The sequence below is a fragment of the Lepisosteus oculatus genome, chromosome 9, assembly GCF_040954835.1.
Source record: "Lepisosteus oculatus isolate fLepOcu1 chromosome 9, fLepOcu1.hap2, whole genome shotgun sequence".
Lineage (NCBI taxonomy): Eukaryota > Metazoa > Chordata > Actinopteri > Semionotiformes > Lepisosteidae > Lepisosteus > Lepisosteus oculatus.
This window is the reverse complement of record NC_090704.1, coordinates 11,025,081-11,042,445: the sequence shown is the minus strand read 5'-3', so window position 1 is coordinate 11,042,445 and position 17,365 is coordinate 11,025,081. Positions and strand designations below refer to the sequence as shown.

General features: G+C 38.9%; 1 protein-coding gene across 1 annotated transcript in view; it reads left to right on the top strand.

Moving 5' to 3' along the window:
* The window catches only part of LOC102685057 (uncharacterized), a 42,417-nt gene that overhangs the window by 13,114 nt on the left and 11,938 nt on the right, over positions 1-17,365 (top strand). The window contains exons 20-40 of the mRNA XM_015355551.2: positions 209-466; positions 3,965-4,225; positions 4,682-4,942; positions 5,475-5,735; positions 5,849-6,112; positions 6,972-7,232; positions 7,664-7,927; positions 8,041-8,301; positions 8,663-8,923; positions 9,674-9,934; positions 10,498-10,758; positions 10,908-11,168; positions 11,457-11,717; positions 12,184-12,441; positions 12,765-13,025; positions 13,202-13,462; positions 13,924-14,184; positions 14,670-14,927; positions 16,051-16,311; positions 16,537-16,797; positions 17,004-17,264. Coding sequence (XP_015211037.2) covers positions 209-466; positions 3,965-4,225; positions 4,682-4,942; positions 5,475-5,735; positions 5,849-6,112; positions 6,972-7,232; positions 7,664-7,927; positions 8,041-8,301; positions 8,663-8,923; positions 9,674-9,934; positions 10,498-10,758; positions 10,908-11,168; positions 11,457-11,717; positions 12,184-12,441; positions 12,765-13,025; positions 13,202-13,462; positions 13,924-14,184; positions 14,670-14,927; positions 16,051-16,311; positions 16,537-16,797; positions 17,004-17,264 — 5,478 coding nt within the window. The remainder of the gene's footprint in view (positions 1-208; positions 467-3,964; positions 4,226-4,681; positions 4,943-5,474; positions 5,736-5,848; positions 6,113-6,971; positions 7,233-7,663; positions 7,928-8,040; positions 8,302-8,662; positions 8,924-9,673; positions 9,935-10,497; positions 10,759-10,907; positions 11,169-11,456; positions 11,718-12,183; positions 12,442-12,764; positions 13,026-13,201; positions 13,463-13,923; positions 14,185-14,669; positions 14,928-16,050; positions 16,312-16,536; positions 16,798-17,003; positions 17,265-17,365) is intronic.

The window sequence follows — 17,365 nt, the reverse complement described above, 5'->3', positions numbered from 1 at the left end:
CACAAATTGCAAACTAAATAATTGATGGTATGTTTCCAGTGGATAGAATTAGAAAACTTTGGTAAATAGAAGACATTCATCCAGTGTTCTTTTTGGCATTTGTAATCGATGTGTTGAAGATTTCAGTTAATCCACCAGCTGCTGTAGCAACTGGAATTGTGTAGTAGCTTTGTGTGTTGATGAACCCTTCCTAATTTTATATCTACAGCACCATGTCCACCTAGAAATGTAGGTGCAAATGTGGATTGCGGAAGCAATAAAGTAGTGATTTCCTGGGACAGGAGTGAGGACGTGATGTCCTACACAGCCATAGCTGAAGGATCCCATGGGCACAAGACCTCCTGCACCACCAACAGCACTTCCTGTGTAGTTAAGATGGACTGCGGGCGTTCGTATATAGTCACTGTATTATCCACCTCTGCCACCTGCAACAGTTCTCTAGAGTCAAACATTCAGGTTGAATCAGGTAATAAATAACAACAAAGACTTTAAATATCATTCTCTGAGTAAAATTATTTTAGATTTAAATTTCATTTGATTTTATTCTGACATTTCAGTGTTCAATTACATTTTTAATGTTTTATTTTTTGTAAATGAACATTTTGTGCGCATAGTCTTGATCTTATAGAAAACTGTAAATCATTTCAGAAAGTTGATAAGACTTCCAACAGGGCTTAGCTAAACTAAGAAAAAGCAAAATCCCTATGGAGCATCAAAACTATTGTTTTAAGTAATCAGTGGCATTGAAAGGTGCAAGACTTAATCTTACCACCATGTGAACTGATTTCATTAGATCTCAGAATCTAAACAAGACCAAGGAAGACCAAGGAAAAACAAGGTTTTGCTGTATGCAGTAGTGGTAAACAGAAGATGATGCATTTCTCTCTCTACCAAAATTTTCAAAACAATACCTCAGTACTGTAACAAGGGACTCTGTTCTGCAGGAGTTTGAGATACTTTATATGAGATACTGAAGATCTGACTGCTCAGTCATTAAAGGTACTATAGTAGCACAATAAAATTCATAAGAGTTAGGATGTTAACCTGAAACTCATAGCTAAATTATATTTTAGGCTTTCTGATAGATCCCCCTTGTTTTGTAGTGTGGCCAAGTGTAGAGAATCACATTAACCCCTTTTATATAACCCGAATAAATAGTACTGGGCCAACTTCGCTTCTCTTAAACTTTTTAACCTCTGATTGGTCCATCACTGGCATGCCTATCACCTTCTTGTCCCTTATGAGCAGTAGCAGGGGAACTTTACTTGATTTGGTCAATCCCGTTTGGCCAGACTCCCTCTAGCGTTTTCATTACCCTACCTGGGGGCCGACATGGCAACAACCAAGGCTAATTCTTTTCAGAGCTTTCCTCTGTTCTCAATAACCTTTTTCATAACATGAAGACTCCCCATGAGACTAGAACCCTGCAGTCTCACTGCGAGACTGTACTAATCAAAAGTCTCCTTGCGAGTCTCCGCTAACCAGTAGTCACACCACAAGACTCAGTACTGAATACAATAATATCCCCCCTGCGGATTGCTACTGAAATTGGCCCCTTCCGGGACTGATCTTTCACTCACTCAGATGTCTTCCTCTGAGACAGTTTAAGGGTTTAACCCAAAGGTGAGCATATAACCGCCTTCAACCCCTTGTACCCTTATGTAGGGAAAAATGGATTCTAAACAGGTGAAGCCAATCTACTATTAGACTTCTGCACATTTATATACTTAATTTTCTCACTTGTTTTGGAGTGTCTTGACTCCACCCCCTGGTGACATAACCTAGTTTTAACGCTCCAGATGTGGCTGCTCTCTTAAAGGCATGACCAATTTTCTAATTTTCTGTCTTTCTAAAGTTCCTCTTTGGTTATGCTTTGGTAGAGAGCTTTGAGATGGAAAGCCTTGTATAAATGCAAAAGTATAAGGAAAATACCATTTTTACATTTTTCTCAGTTACTGTAGTACAGTTATTTTTTATGCTTGATTTGCTTCACTCTTGTTTTTATTATGCATGGTGTGGTGAAAAGTAGGTTAGTTAATTAATCATGTACAGCAGTGAGTTTTCTTACAGGATTTACATTGCAGCAGTTGAGTTTAAATGCCTTGCAGTCTTTGGTTGGGAAATGTGCATTTTCACTTCATACACTTTTTTGCACATGAATGTACCCAACAAATATTATTTTCTTTTCGTAGTATGAATTAACTAACTTAAGTATATTCTGGAATTTTCTTCTGTCATTTGTGTTAGAAAGTACATTATAATATTTTTGTTCAGTGTTTTTACGGAGATATATGTTTTTATGTAAATTGAGAGCATACTCTTGTTAATAATGGGGACATACCTAAGAGGCTTAAATCAATGCAGCAGAGTGTAGTGATGATGGTTTGTGTTTACTGGAACAATTAGAAGCTAGAAGATTAAATTGCGAGAGTACTTTTATGAGTACTAAGAATCCATCAAACACAACTTATTTGAGCACAGACACATGGATTTTAAGAATTCAACATTGATTTTCATTAATGCAGATAATAAAATGTGCAAAATAACCAATATAATAGTGATATAATGTATAATATATAATGTCTATAACAGGATTAAGGTATGATGACTATAACCAAGTTATTAGTCAACTTGTACTGTAAATGTTCATTGTTATATATACTGTAAACCCGCTCTAATGATAAGTAATGTTCAATTACTATATGGAATTAGTACTTCTCAAAGATATACTCATTTGGAACAAAAGGTTAATTCTTGAACATTACAATGTGAATATGTACATATATACTTTTGGACTTATGCACTAGCATAGGTTTAGTTCAGGTGAAGCTTGAAAATCTCAAGGGAGAAAGGATGCTGCATTCCAGTTCAGAGCTGTTGTCTTCTGAGTGTGTGTCAAGGATGTCCTGTAGTTCAAGAAGAGGAAAGTGGTAGTGTCACACTAAGACTTTTCTAGAATGCATACACAAGAGAAGTCAGAGCTTGAGTTTGTTTGCAAGTCGAGTAATTCTGAAAGTATGTAAGTCATTCGTTGTAGCAGCTACTCCATATATTCCATGATATTCAGAAGTGTTGAGAGAAGTCCATCTGTATTATTTCTTTGATCAGGCGAAATTACAATTGGGAGAACTTTTCATGGGCCATCTCCCAACAGCTCCAGCAGCTCAAGGTTGAGATTCTCAAATTTCTGTACAACAATTTTTAAAGTCCATAAATCACAACACCTGATTGGTCGTGATATAATCAGGTGTAATTTTCATCCCCAGTAAGTTCTTCTTTGCTGGAATGTCTTAACTGTATCAGTAGGTTATTGACAGTGGTCTGCGGCTAGGGACCTTAATCCAGTCTTGAGTTGCAGGCAAGGAGGCACGAATGTAAGCAGTTCATCAATGAAAATGTCAATTGGACCCAATTTATGATGTCCCTGCATGTATCCAAAATCCAGTGTATCATTCATTTCTTACCAACATTCCTAAGAAAGTGGCTCACAGGAGCTAAGATGTGCCAGGTTCATTTTCAGTTTAAGGAAACAGAAAGATGATTTTGAAAATTCTAAGCACTTAATATAAGCATATGTAAGTCATAGCCTTGCTGCTACAAGAGAAAAGCAATGAAATAAAAAAAAGAAAATACAATTGAGAATTTAAATACAGTGGTACAAGATGATGTTAACAAGTGAATACTAATTAAGAAGTATAAAACGGCAATTATCTAGCCAATTAATTAAACATTTGAAAACACCCTTGGATACAAAGGTATCCAGATAGTTTCTGGTTATTTGGATAGTTTCTGGTCAGTCAGAAGTGGCAAATTAAAATCAGTTGCACCTAAAAACAGAAGCCTATGGGAGGACGTTGTTTGCTTAATTTTTTATTTCTTCATATATCATTCAGTCACTAAAGCAGGTCTTCTGCATTGTTGTACATTTTCAATGAACGTTTCTATTTCTTTTTTTTCTTTATAGCACCATGCCTCCCAGAGAATGTCGAAGCCGTGTTGAACTGTGATACCGATGTTTTATCAGTGAAGTGGAACGAGAGTGTTGGGTCTGACCTTTACACTGCACTGGCCATTGGCAGTGATGGTTTTCGTGCGTCGTGCAATACCACCGACACAAAGTGCAACATCACAGGCCTGGAGTGTGGTCAGACATATGGCATAGCTGTCACTACATCATCTGTCAAATGCAGCCTCATAAAAGGCTCTGATTATAAAATCCAATCAGGTACAAATATAACTATGCTACAATGCAATTACAATGTTTATGTAAAGTTATTTCAGAACACCTGACTATAATGATAGCCATTAAAATTTGGAAGCCATTATTGCACTCTGTTAATTATTCATTATTAACACTTTTAATTATTATTATACTCCTATATTTTAGGATAGCCATGCCAATCATTCCCAAGTTATCACATATGTTATAATTTCAGTTTTGATTATGAAGTCTGTTGTATGTATTATATGATGTTATTTGGTTCCTATTTTGGCCCAATTACTTCATTGGTTCCATCTTGAGAACAGATTCTTACATGAAGCTAGTTAAAGTAAAAACCTGTATACAGTATGTCCCCGAAAAAAGCACCTGGACAAGCTGGAATTTATGCTTCATCTGCCTATTCTGATTTAGGAATAAATGCAAGTACTGACATCTTATGTCTTTGTTTCATGTCTGCAGCCCCTTGTCCCCCCAAAAATACATCTGCAAACCTCAACTGCAGCTCAAATATTGTCTCTGTGTCATGGGATAGGGGTAGAGCTACAGAGCTGTACAGTGTCACAGCAGAAGGAAGACTGGGAGAAATAGAAACCTGCAACACCAGTGGCACAAACTGTAGCTTCACTCATCTCAGGTGTGGTCAGAGATACAGCTTTAGTGTGGTGGGGATCACAAATCAATGTAGAAGTTTAATAGACTCAGCAATGGACCTTGCAACAGGTATGTCCCTCCTTTTATAATATACTGTAGACAAATTCAAGGTAAACTAAAATAAAAAATGAAAAAGAATACTCAGCAACTCATCAATTCTTAAATCGGATTTATTACAATCCTTATTAAGGTATATAATGAACCACACACTGAAGTTTATATTCACATAAAGTAAATTCAGAATATAAAATGTATGCAGTGCATATGCTCACAAATATATTTTAATTCTTGAAAAAGCAAATTTAATACTGATTTATTAATGAAATTACAGCCACAGTTTGCAAGGGTAATTCCTTGCAGTAAGATTTTCAGGGCAATCAGGGCAATAAGAATGCAGTGTCCTAGTTTTCTAAGTTAACTTGGATATAGCAAAATACATGCTTCTAAGTCACTGAAGCAACAAGTGCACTGATGTTAGTTAAATGAAAATTATATTCATGGGAACTTGATAGATGATGAATGCCTTGTATACCATGATCCATTTATGCACCTGCCTGGAGTTTTTTATTCGTAAGTCTCAAAAGTCTTTTTTTTTCTTTAGTTCCTTGTGTCCCAACCAATTTAGACCCCAGACGAGATTGTGACACCAACATAGTTGCGATCACATGGGATGCTGCTGCTGGAGCCACCGGGTACATAGCTAAAGCAGAGAGCAACCAAGGACACAGAACATCCTGCAACAGTCCAGACACTCATTGTTCAATTAATGACATGAAGTGTGGTCAGGAGTACTCCATCGTGATTGTATCAATGGATGCCAACTGTGCTAGCCAGATAAGCACACCTGCTAAAGTTGCAACAGGTACAGTATTAACTACACATTTTTCCCCAGTTGTACTTTTTAACTTTTCTTTTCCAGAAGAAAGTTATGGGTCTATTTGTGGATTTCTGAATATACCTTTTGTGTGCTTACAGCTCCATGTCCGAATACTAATCTTCAAGCATCCATAGACTGTCCCACCAATGTGGCAGCAATTTCATGGACTCCAGGAAATGGCTCAGACTCCTATGAAGCAATGGCGGAGTGCTTTAGCATTGGACACAGGGCAGTCTGCAACACGACAAGCTCATCTTGCAACATCAGCACATTGCAGTGTGGGAAGAGATACACTGTGAGCGTCACTGGGGAGGGCAATGGGTGTAGAAGCCCCGTAGGTTCGTGGGTTGCGATCCACACCGGTAAGACTCAGATAAACATTAATGTACGTCCATAGTTACCTTACTCTGAGTATTTTCTACAGTCAGAAAGTTGTTTTCCCACAAAACTTCAGTGGTAAAATTTATACTGCACAATTTTGAGACATGCTCCTATTTTTATCAGTCCTAATGATTTTATAACAAACATAAGAAAGTTTGGAAATTAAACGTTATTCAGGCTCTTGTTTGATTTTTAGCGTCTAAGTGATCCAAAGAGGTCAGGCTATCTGGCTCGGTAGCTGCATACAATTCTCTCAACTCTGTGATTCCTTTTTCTATATATAGTTTATGTTCTTCCTAACTGCACATAACATTTTAGGCTTTGTATGTGTTGAATACTGTTTCAGTCTTACACAGCCCGTGATACTCACAATACTTGAGCAGTCCCCATATCTACATAATTGTTTTCTAGCTATTTATCAGTTTTTAATAGAAATCCAAAAGGAATTTATGTCTATAAGATGGCTATACTTGCTGAAATCCCAGTCTTGTTCAGGTAATTTTGTATGATGCAGACAATATTTGTGTATGTATTAAAGGTATATTTTTGAAGTTCAATTCATAAGTCTAAATGATTAACAATGGAAATGCAGGGAGATAAAAGAGCAACAAAGTTGAATGTACTTCACGACATACAGCTCAAAATCCTTTTGTGGGTAATGGTCAGATTGAATACAAAGATGAGGCATAAACATATCAGTACAAAGATGAGATATGCAGTTTATAGATGAAACTGCCTCGTAAGATATTATAATACTACAAATATAAGCCCTGTTCATTGTGCAGTCGTACATGTAGTGTGTTGGAGCTTGCCTGATCTTTCAATTGCATGGTTTTCCAGCCCCATGTGCACCCACGCAGCTGAGAGTCCAGTTTTCATGTGGCTCCGACACAGTGGCTCTGTCCTGGAAAGCGGCTGAGGGGGCTGGCATGTACATGGCTCTAGCAGAAGGGAAAAACGGAGAAAAGCGAACGTGCAACAGCAGCACCACAGCCTGTAACATAACCAGCTTGCAGTGTGGAAAGAAGTACAATGTGTCAGTTATTGCATTTAATGGAGGGTGCATTGGAGGCCAAAGTGAGATCTACACCATTAAAACTGGTAATATGTTCTAACATCATAATTACTCAGAAAAGGTTGTTGATATTTCTAGAAGGAAGCTGTAAGCAAATGTAGGCACCTGCTAGTACATTGCAAACTCTTCAAATGTACCTTGATCTTAGTATATCACTATAAATTGTATAATACAATTATCTTCCCCATAATGTTATTCATGAATTATTCTTTAGATGTTCATGAACAGCTTTTATAAGTGATTTGTGAATCAATATCCATGTGAACTTTAGACAGACATGTATTGCCTGTCCAGGATCATTCATGAATTAATCGTAAGTGTGTTCCAATTTTTTAACTTTATGAATAGTCTTAGAGGAGAATTAAGACAATGGGCCTGAACATGAAAAACATGTTTTTTTCCAAATGTGCTGCCCTCAGGTTTGAATGTTTTAACGCTCACATCTCCTTATTTTCAGCCCCCTGTGTTCCTAAAAATGTTGAAACTCACCTGCAGTGTGACTCTGGGACTCTTTCAATAACCTGGCAGGATAGTGATGGAGCAAAATATTATTACACAACAGCTGAAAGGAGTGACGGGGAAGTTTTGACATGTTACTCTAAAAATAAAACCAACTGTACAATCCCTTATTTACATTGTGGAGATACATATAACATCACTGTTACAGCTGCTGATGAGTCCTGCAACTCATCCCATAGCCAACCAAAGGCAATTACCACAGGTAATCCCAGGTGCTATGAAGGATTTGTGAATTAGCCTGTATTTCAAGCCTTTGAATTGGATAATAAATTCTATTTTCTGGAGGAAAAGCTGAACTCTTTTATTTTGTTACAGCACCATGCCCTCCATCAGCGATAACTCACCACTTAGACTGCAACTCAAACATAGTCTCCATTTCGTGGGACACCAGCATCCTGGGTGTAGAATACAGAGCCAAGGCGACAGAGGTTAATGGACACAGCTCTTCGTGTAACACATCGGATTCCAACTGTGCCATCACCGGTCTCCAGTGTGGAAAAGAGTATAATGTGACAGTTAGAGCAACTAACGATGGCTGCCTTGGCGCTCAAAGCTCAGGATATAGAATTAGAACAGGTAAGAATGAAATATTAAAAACTCATGTCCCTTTTATCTTGTGCTAAATTATGACTGTGTTTTGTGCATTATAAACTGCTTTGGTTTTAATTTTAAAGAATTGGTTAAAATAAATGATATACAGATTTGCACATATATACTGTACACACATTGTCCACATACTGTAGGCACATATTAACCAAGTTATATTATATTAAGTATATATATATATTGTTTCCAGTTCATTGCTGTTAATTATCCAATGATTTTCTTACTTTTTTTCTTGCACCGTCTCATGAGATTCCTTATAAAATATTTGGAAAGAAAAAATATTGAAAATCATTCCGTCAGTTTATGGAATTGTGTTTTTTTGTTTCTATAGCTCCATGCACTCCTCAGCTTACAGATGTTGAAATCGACTGCCTGTCAGACATTGCTTTGCTTACTTGGGGTCAGGTCGATGGAGCAATGACGTACATAGCAACTGGAAAAGACAAACATGACAGAATATTCCAGTGCAACTCCAGTGACACCAGCTGTTCGATCATGGGCTTTAACTGTGGGCAACAGTACTCCTTCAGCGTGACAGCATGGGATGATCTGTGCTCCAGTGAGCCTAGTAATGTTTTGGAATCTGAAACAGGTAAAGAAGTAAACTTAAAGAGGATCTGCAGTCCCCATTTCTCAGTCCGGTAATTAAACCTCGGTAACAAATTAAATTAATTGAGAGTATCGCAAAATTTTACAAACTAATTAAGTTTAAAATCGTGAACTTTGTGAAAGTACTCTATGGTTGCCATGTAGCTGAAGGCAAACTGCTGGTCTTGCCAGAGGTGAAAGCAAGTGTTTGCACAAATTGCAAGAGTTTCTGGTAAAAGCAACCCTTCCTGCTCACTAGTCGCTGTAAGCAAATGAGAAACATGGTCTCCTAACAACTTTAACTATTATATTTTAGTTAGGTTGCAAGTTGCTCTTTTTTTTTGCAATGCTTAAAAGTATCTAGAAAATGTTGTCGGGTATTTATCGGTTTCAAGAAAATAATAACTATTAATAAAGCAGCAAAATGAACTTGGTCTAAAGCATGTTTATAATGTAATAGGGCTGCGTTTATATCATTAAGAGTTTTGTTGCCTTGTTCGGAATGGCAGACAACGATGGCAATATGGCGCAACACATATTGAAACGTCCCCTCTTTTGTGATGTACAGTAAATTGGAGGTTGTACACGTTACTGTGTTTCATTGTGGTTTGAAATGTACTCATCATTGCCAATACATGATAACCCCAAAATATAAAATTGCGTTGCAGTTCCCCTTTCACCCCAACATTATCTCAGTGTCTCCTTCAGCAAAGCCCCTTATCCATGTTGAAATTCTTTTATTTCGTTTTTCTAGCACCATGCATGCCACAGGATGTGAGGACAGATCTGCCTTGTAACAGCAGCACTGTGAGTGTGTTCTGGGCTCCCAGCGTTGGAGCACTGACATACACGGCCACACTGGAAGGGAGAGATGGAAACACTATATGTTGCACCACCAATAGCACAACCTGTGAAATCTCAGATTTGCCCTGTGGAGAAATCTTCTTTGTGTCAGTCACAGCCGAGGGCCCTACTTGTAACAGTTCTCAAAGCACAAGTGTCATTTTGAAAACAGGTATGTTAGCAGTAGGAAAGTTAAACCTACATAGCACTGTACATTTAAGCTGTTCTTGGAGCTGGAAAACATTAATATAAATATATATTTATTAAAAAAGACTATTTATTTTTTAAAAAGATTTATTTTAAAAAATAAAAGGATTATAAATTTAATTTTTATATCATCCCAGCTTGCAGTAACCAACTGTTATTAAATTTAGCTCTTACAACCTTTATATTAATGTAAATGGTTTGGTCCGGTTGTACTTTTTGTTTTAGAAACATTCCTTTTAGGCATTGTAGAACAGATGTGGTTCTCATTTTCCAGTTGTATTGGCAAGAAAAAAATAGCCTGGCTGTCCCAGACCTACCCAGCCAGTTGAACGCTACCATTTGGGTAAATCCCAGAAAATGGGGCATTTGACATTCGTCCACTCTTTATAACAAAGAATGCTACAGTATGTGACAGACATGAGTTAAATGTCTTGTTCTACATTGATGCCTATAGCCTCTGAATTATTTTGAAAGGAATTTAAAAATAATGTATTTAAGTTCTACAGAAATATTTATTTTTCTTTTCAGTGCCTTGTGTTCCACAGCACCTCAATGTCAGCCTGAACTGTGAAAACAACAAAGCAACACTGAGGTGGGATGAAAGTAAGGGAGCTCAGCTCTACACAGTAGAAGCAGCTGTAAAGAACGGTCACTCCACAACCTGCTCTTCAACAGAGAACAGCTGTGAATTTCTGGATCTGCGCTGCGGGCGCACCTACGCCATCTCAGTTATCGCCGAAGACATGGCTTGCGAAAGTGAGAAAAGCAAAGCCGTGAACATAAAAACAGGTAAAGTTCACAATCACAGAGGGAGGTAACTGATCCTTGTGCTTGTCAAACAACACTTTTAATTATATGTACTCACTTGCCACGCTGGTTCATAATCCTAGTGGAAAAGACAAAGGTATTTGGTAACGGTATTTCAATTTTTTTCACAGTACCCTGCAATCCAGACAACATAGTGACCAAAGTGGACTGTGAGACAAATACTATTGCGGTCTCCTGGAATAAAAGTGATGGAGCAGAGTTCTATACTGTGACTGCAGAGGACGGTGATGGATGGTCTACACACTGCAATGGCTTTGATTCACAGTGCAACATGACAGGTCTCAGCTGTGGCAGGACATACTACACGACAGTGACAGCATCGGATGACAAGTGCAGCAGCCAGCCAACATCTTTTATCGAAGCCAGAACAGGTACTGTAGATGTGAAGAGTATGAAGTGATAAAGATTGTTAAATAATAATGTTTAGTTCTGTGGTTTTTACAATAGCTTTCAAATATTCAGCAAACCTTGGGACATTGCCAAGCTTGTGGGTTCTTACCTTCCTTACTGTGATAGCCTTTTCTTTTCAGTCTTTCCACGAGGAACAAATGGAATGATCCTATACCTGATGGTTCTTTACAGTGTTTCTGTGTTATTGGAATTGGACTTAATATAATGGATAGCAAGATGCAGTGTTTGAATGTTCCTGTGTTTTTCAGCACCCTGTCAGCCACGTGATATTGAGGCGTTTGTAGATTGTTACACTAAGACGGCCATATTATCCTGGAATTATGGCGCTGGGGCAATTGCTTACACTGCTAGTGCCCTGACAAATGATGGACTCGGTGCCTCCTGTAACACGAACAACACCAACTGTGAAATCTCAGACTTGCAGTGTGGTGAAGAGTACTTAGTGTCTGTTTTCGCTCAGGATGAGACCTGTAACAGTTCAGCAGTGCTAACAGACTACTTGAAAACTGGTGAGTAGCTATCATAGTACTGTATGTTTCACTGCTATATCACACTCATACGTAACTACATACTATGGTAGAGTGTATATATATATGAATTTGACATCTACTTGGAGGCATGGAGCTGCTGCTTTTAAAAAAGGAGCAGCTCCATGCCTGAATGGAAAGCTTTTTTTGCTTTCCATTCTTTTTTCATTGTAACACAACTCTTTTGAAAGTACTGTGAGAAGACAGTGATCACCATGCAAAGATATTCATCAAAATTAAAACTAGCTAAAGTCCCGAGTAAGATCATTCATGTTAACTAATCTAATAATTAGTAATCTTAAATAGTAACTAACAAAACAGGACAATATGCAGCCTGCAGTTATAATAGTACATCATCTGACTGATTTTCTGTCAAGGAAGGAAAACTAAATGTTTCCTTGTGCTTGCTTTTTATCTTTGTATTTGTTTTGTTTTGTTTTTTACACAGAGCCCTGTGTGCCCCAGAACATCAGTGTCAGGTACACTATGTCCATAGCGCAGCTAGTGTGGGACCCCTGCCGTGGTGCCCTCTCTTACACTGCAGAGGCACTGACCAGCCAGGGCCACCAGCTCACCTGTAACACAGATGACACCAACTGCGCCCTTGCGGGGTTTCTCTGCAGCCAGATCTACAACATCACTGTCACCGCACACAATGAAGCGTGCAATGACACTGTCACCTCCGAGATCCAACAGCTGGAAACTGGTGAGTGTTGTGTGCTCTCTGTCTGGAATAAATTTTTCAGCAAAGTAGTAATCCTGCAGTGGGTTGATATGGATGTTGAAGGGGCAATTGTACAGTCGAAGGGTAAAAAAAAGAGAATTTTCAGAAAGTAAATATCACTGGAGTTATGGAATATGTTACACAAAACGATCAATACATGCTTGCTAATGATGATATTTCTAAAATAATTTCCTCTTAGTTATTATTACTGACCTTTTTTAGTGTTTGTCCAAAGATTTTTTTCTACTTCAATGAGTTTTTAGATTACAGCTATGTTTCTCTTATCATTTTGTTGCATATTGCAGAGCACTGTCCTCCTTCGGCTGTGGTTGCCAGTGTGCACTGCCAGACAGGTGTGGTCTCAGCATCATGGGAAGAGAGTGATGGCGCAGAGATCTACATTGCCACATTTGACGGGAGGAATGGAGACTCGCAGACTTGCCAGTCCACAGGCACAACCTGCAATGTCAGCAATCTGCAGTGTGGTAGCATTTACTATGTCAGTGTCAAGGCACTCAGCACAAACAGGAACACTTCCCTTAGCACTGTCATCAATGTGGCTACAGGTAACTAGAAGAAGGAAAAGGCAGAATTAAAATACACTGAATTCATGCCAAATCATTGAGACTAAATGCATAACTTAGACTGGCAGCTTTTCTTTCTCTAACTAGCAAATGAAGAGTGATAGGCAGGAGTCTTAATAGGGATTCTCATCAGGTTAATTATTATTTTTTCACTACAGAACCATGTGTTCCGGACCACGTTGAAACAAATGTGGACTGTGGAACGAACACCGCATGGGTTTCTTGGATGTATACTTACGGAGCTGAATCTTACCTTGCGACTGCAGAAGGAGCTGATGGACATGTAGCATCATGTAACACTAACGACAACACTTGCAACATCACAGATTTAAACTGTGGGCAGATTTATAACCTTACCCTTACTGCCATCAACGAGCAGTGTCAGAACAAAACCCCTACAGTTTTTTCTTTTACAACGCGTGAGTGGCAGATTAAAAACACTTACCTTGTTTTTACAATGTTATATATACATAATTAACAGAGGCAAAATGGCCAAAGAGCTTCAGAAATGGGGAACCATGGTGCTAGGGGCAACCTGTAACACCACATAATTAACAGACCTCCAAAAAGTACATGTGGCAGAGAGGAAATGCTCCAGCATCATCAGTTTCTTATGATTGTATTCTCAAATGCAAGTTGGAAGTTCTCCAACTTTTCCCCCAAATCCTTATTTCTAAGGTCCCCTCTTCAGACTTTAGTCTAGTTTTCAGGCAGTATCATTGGATTCTGAAATTATATTTTGCATTCCCAAAATGTGCAGATTTATTCGTGTTGCTGTCTTCCTAGTTTGCTCTTCATCTCAATATGTAATACTGTACATTTTTGTTAATGTGTTGGGAATAGCCACTTGACATATGCTTGTCTTAAAATGTTCTTGCAGGACCATGTGCCCCTCTGCGAGTCAATGCAGAGCTGGAATGTGGCAGTGACACTGCCTTAGTATTCTGGGAGGAAAGAGAAGGCATTGAGCTCTACTATGCTACAGCTACATCAAGCACAGGGCACACAGAAAGCTGCAACTCCACCAGCACATCCTGTAACATTGCTAACTTACAGTGTGGAGAAACCTACTACTTTACTGTCACTGCCAACACTGAGCAGTGTGAAAGTGAACTCAGCAGTACCATAGAAATTAAAGCAGGTAACAGTTTTCTTCCATTTTATTCTAGTGTTGGAGTCCATGTTTTTAGCAAAGCTTTCATTTTCTGACAACAATTTCACCTACAACATGTAAAGAAGCAACATCCACATCCACACAACTACAGCACCTTAAAGGTTAAAAATCCAAAAATGTTTCAGAAGAAATGCTGTTTTACATTTTGGTAGATAAAAGAGAAAATTACAAAAAAGAATTAACATTTTTTTAAAACTAAAAATAGAAAAAACTCAATTTTATTCTTTATTAAACAAAATGTGCACAACAGCAGACCTTTACACACAGCTGTTATGCAGTAACAAGAACAAGTTGGGCAGAGGTGACTTTTCAAAACATCAGTTATATTGTAGAAAATCACCACTAACACTCTACTTACACTTTTGTTAGGCATTTTCCAAAAAGCAAAGAGAACATTCTTAAACATTCTTAAATGCAGAAACCTTTCTTACTTTACTCATTCCTGTTCACAGCTCCATGTAGACCTGAGAATGTGTTTGCTCAAGGATCCTGCGACAGCGAAGATGTGACTGTGGCCTGGGACGAGAGCGAAGGGGCCCTATCCTATATTATCACAGTCACTGGAGACTTAGGTCTCATAACAGCTTTTAACACAACTGAAACTACCATTGAATTTGAACTGAACTGTGGACAAACCTACAACATCACTGTAGTTGGGCAAGATGACAGATGTGACAGTATTTCCAGCTTCCCTGCTGAATTTATATCAGGTTAGCAGCCAGTTGCAGGCCGTGGTTTAATCATCACACTTTACTTCAACTGAAATTCAAAAGCCTTTCCGTAGACAGACCAGAACTCTTTTACATGCTAGAGGTAAACACACTCACACAAACACGTTTAATGCCAAATCCTGAAGGAAGCAGCCTAGTTTTTCAAAGAGATGTTAATTTTTGTTGCATACATTAATACCTTTATAGAGTAGTTGTCCTTGGCTTTTTTAAAAAATGTCTGGTTGAGCCCTTTGATCAGTTTGACATCCTCTCATTGGTACCTTTCTTACAGCAGTTTCAAAAGTCTGTCTACTATATCCATAACTGGCCTACACAGTAATCGTGTTAACTTTTGTTTCTGGGATAAGAATTATTACACTCTAGGCTGTGCTCAGCTCCTTTAGAATCTAAAAACCTATTTTACTTTCCCATGCTTAATATTTGACCGTTTGTGACCGCCAAAAAAACACCTCTTTAGCATTTAAGGATTTAAGAAGAAGCATTGAACCTGTATTATAGTCAGATTATCTTGGCTATACCTTTGCTTTCTGCCAGCAGCTATATCACCCTGCAGCTCTCAACTGGTTACCCACTGAAGCTAAGCAGGGTTGACCCTGATCAGTACCTGGATGGGAAACGTTAGTGTTAGTGGGACCAGCAGGGGGTGCCTACCCCGTCTTCTGTGAGGGTCCTAATGCCCCACTATAGTGGTGGGGACACTATACTGTAGTGAGCGCTGTCTTTCAGATGAGATGTTAAACCGAGGTCCTGACTCTCAGTGGTCATTAAAGATCACTGGGCATTTCTCAAAAAAAGTAGGGAGTTATCCTAGTGTCCGGGCCAAATTCCCCCCCTCGGCCTTTAACGTGGCCTCCAAATTGTCCCCATGTATGATTGGCTTTCACTTGCCCTGCAATGGACTGGCGCCCCATCCAGGGTGTACCCTGCCTTGTGCTCATTGCTTGCTGGGTAGGCTCTGGCTTCCCGCGACATTGTATGGTATAAAGCGGTTTGGCAAATGACATGACATGACTTACCTGTGCTTTCTTGCTGTGGCAAAACAAACATTCACAAAGCTTTCTTTGTGAATCCTGCATACACATGATTTTATCTTTCTTTATAGCTCCATGTGTTCCTCAGAATGTGGACAGCTACACACACTGTGAAACCAACAGGGGCTCAGTGAGCTGGACTGAAAGCGATGGAGCAGTTTTCTACACTGCCACTGCCCAGGGCCTAGATGGCCATACTCACGTGTGCAACACGACTGAAACCAGCTGCACCTGGGAAGACCTTCACTGTGGGGAGGTGTACACAATCTACATCATTGCAGAGAATTACATGTGTAACAGTTCTATGAGCAACACTACTGTAATATACACAGGTAGGCTTTTAAACAGATCTTTACACAGAAACTCTGCAGCATCATCATCGGTTTCAAAATTAATCGAGGGTTGTATTTTTCTTTTCAGAGGAACTTAACTTCCACGTGTGTCTGGTTTACTAAGCTCAAATCAAGTTGTACATTAAGGCAAATTTATTAAAAGGGTTTTCCAAATTCTTCCAGGAATAACCTTCTTCAACTACTTTCTATCTACTGTATCTGCAGCCCCCTGCGTTCCACAGAACCTTGTGCCAGAGCTCCACTGTGGCTATAACATTTCATCAGTGACCTGGGATGTGAGTGCAGGTGCCGAGATGTATGTGGTAACAGCACAGAGTGGAGATGGGCACAAAATAGAGATCAGCACCAATGACACATACTCTGATTTAAGACATCTCCTGTGTGGCGAAGTGTACACTATCACTGTAGTGGCTTACAGTTCAGAATGCAAAAGTGAGGAGAGCACACCTGCCGAATTGACAACAGGTACAGTATGATAATATTTCTGTGTGTGCATCATGCATTAATACAATTGAATGTTTTTATGTATACAGTTTTACATTTGTTCTGCAAAGAAGGGCCTTATTTGTGCTAAACCAATGGTGATAATTTAAACATATACTAAACCATACATTCCATGAAATGTCTTCGAAATCATCTCTGTGCTTGACATTTCTTTCCCTCCTATGTAGATCCTTGTATTCTAACTAGGGTCACAACTCAGCTAGACTGTTTGTCAAACAGTGCTGTGATTTCCTGGGACGAAGGCAGTGGAGCCCAGTATTACACAGCTGTAGCTGAAACAGGAGTTGGCCTGAAGCAGTCCTGCATATCTTACGGAAGATTTTGTACAATTAACAACCTACAGTGTGGACAGCTGTACTTTGTCTATGTGACTGCATCCAGTAATGGGTGTACCTCGGCCGAGAGTTTTCAAACTAATCTCCTCACAGGTAATGAACAGAATTAAACCAACAGTCATACTTTGAAAAGAAAATCTCCACTCGCTCTTTCTGTTTAGCAATCTGTGACCAAGGTGCAAAATGTAGCTTCT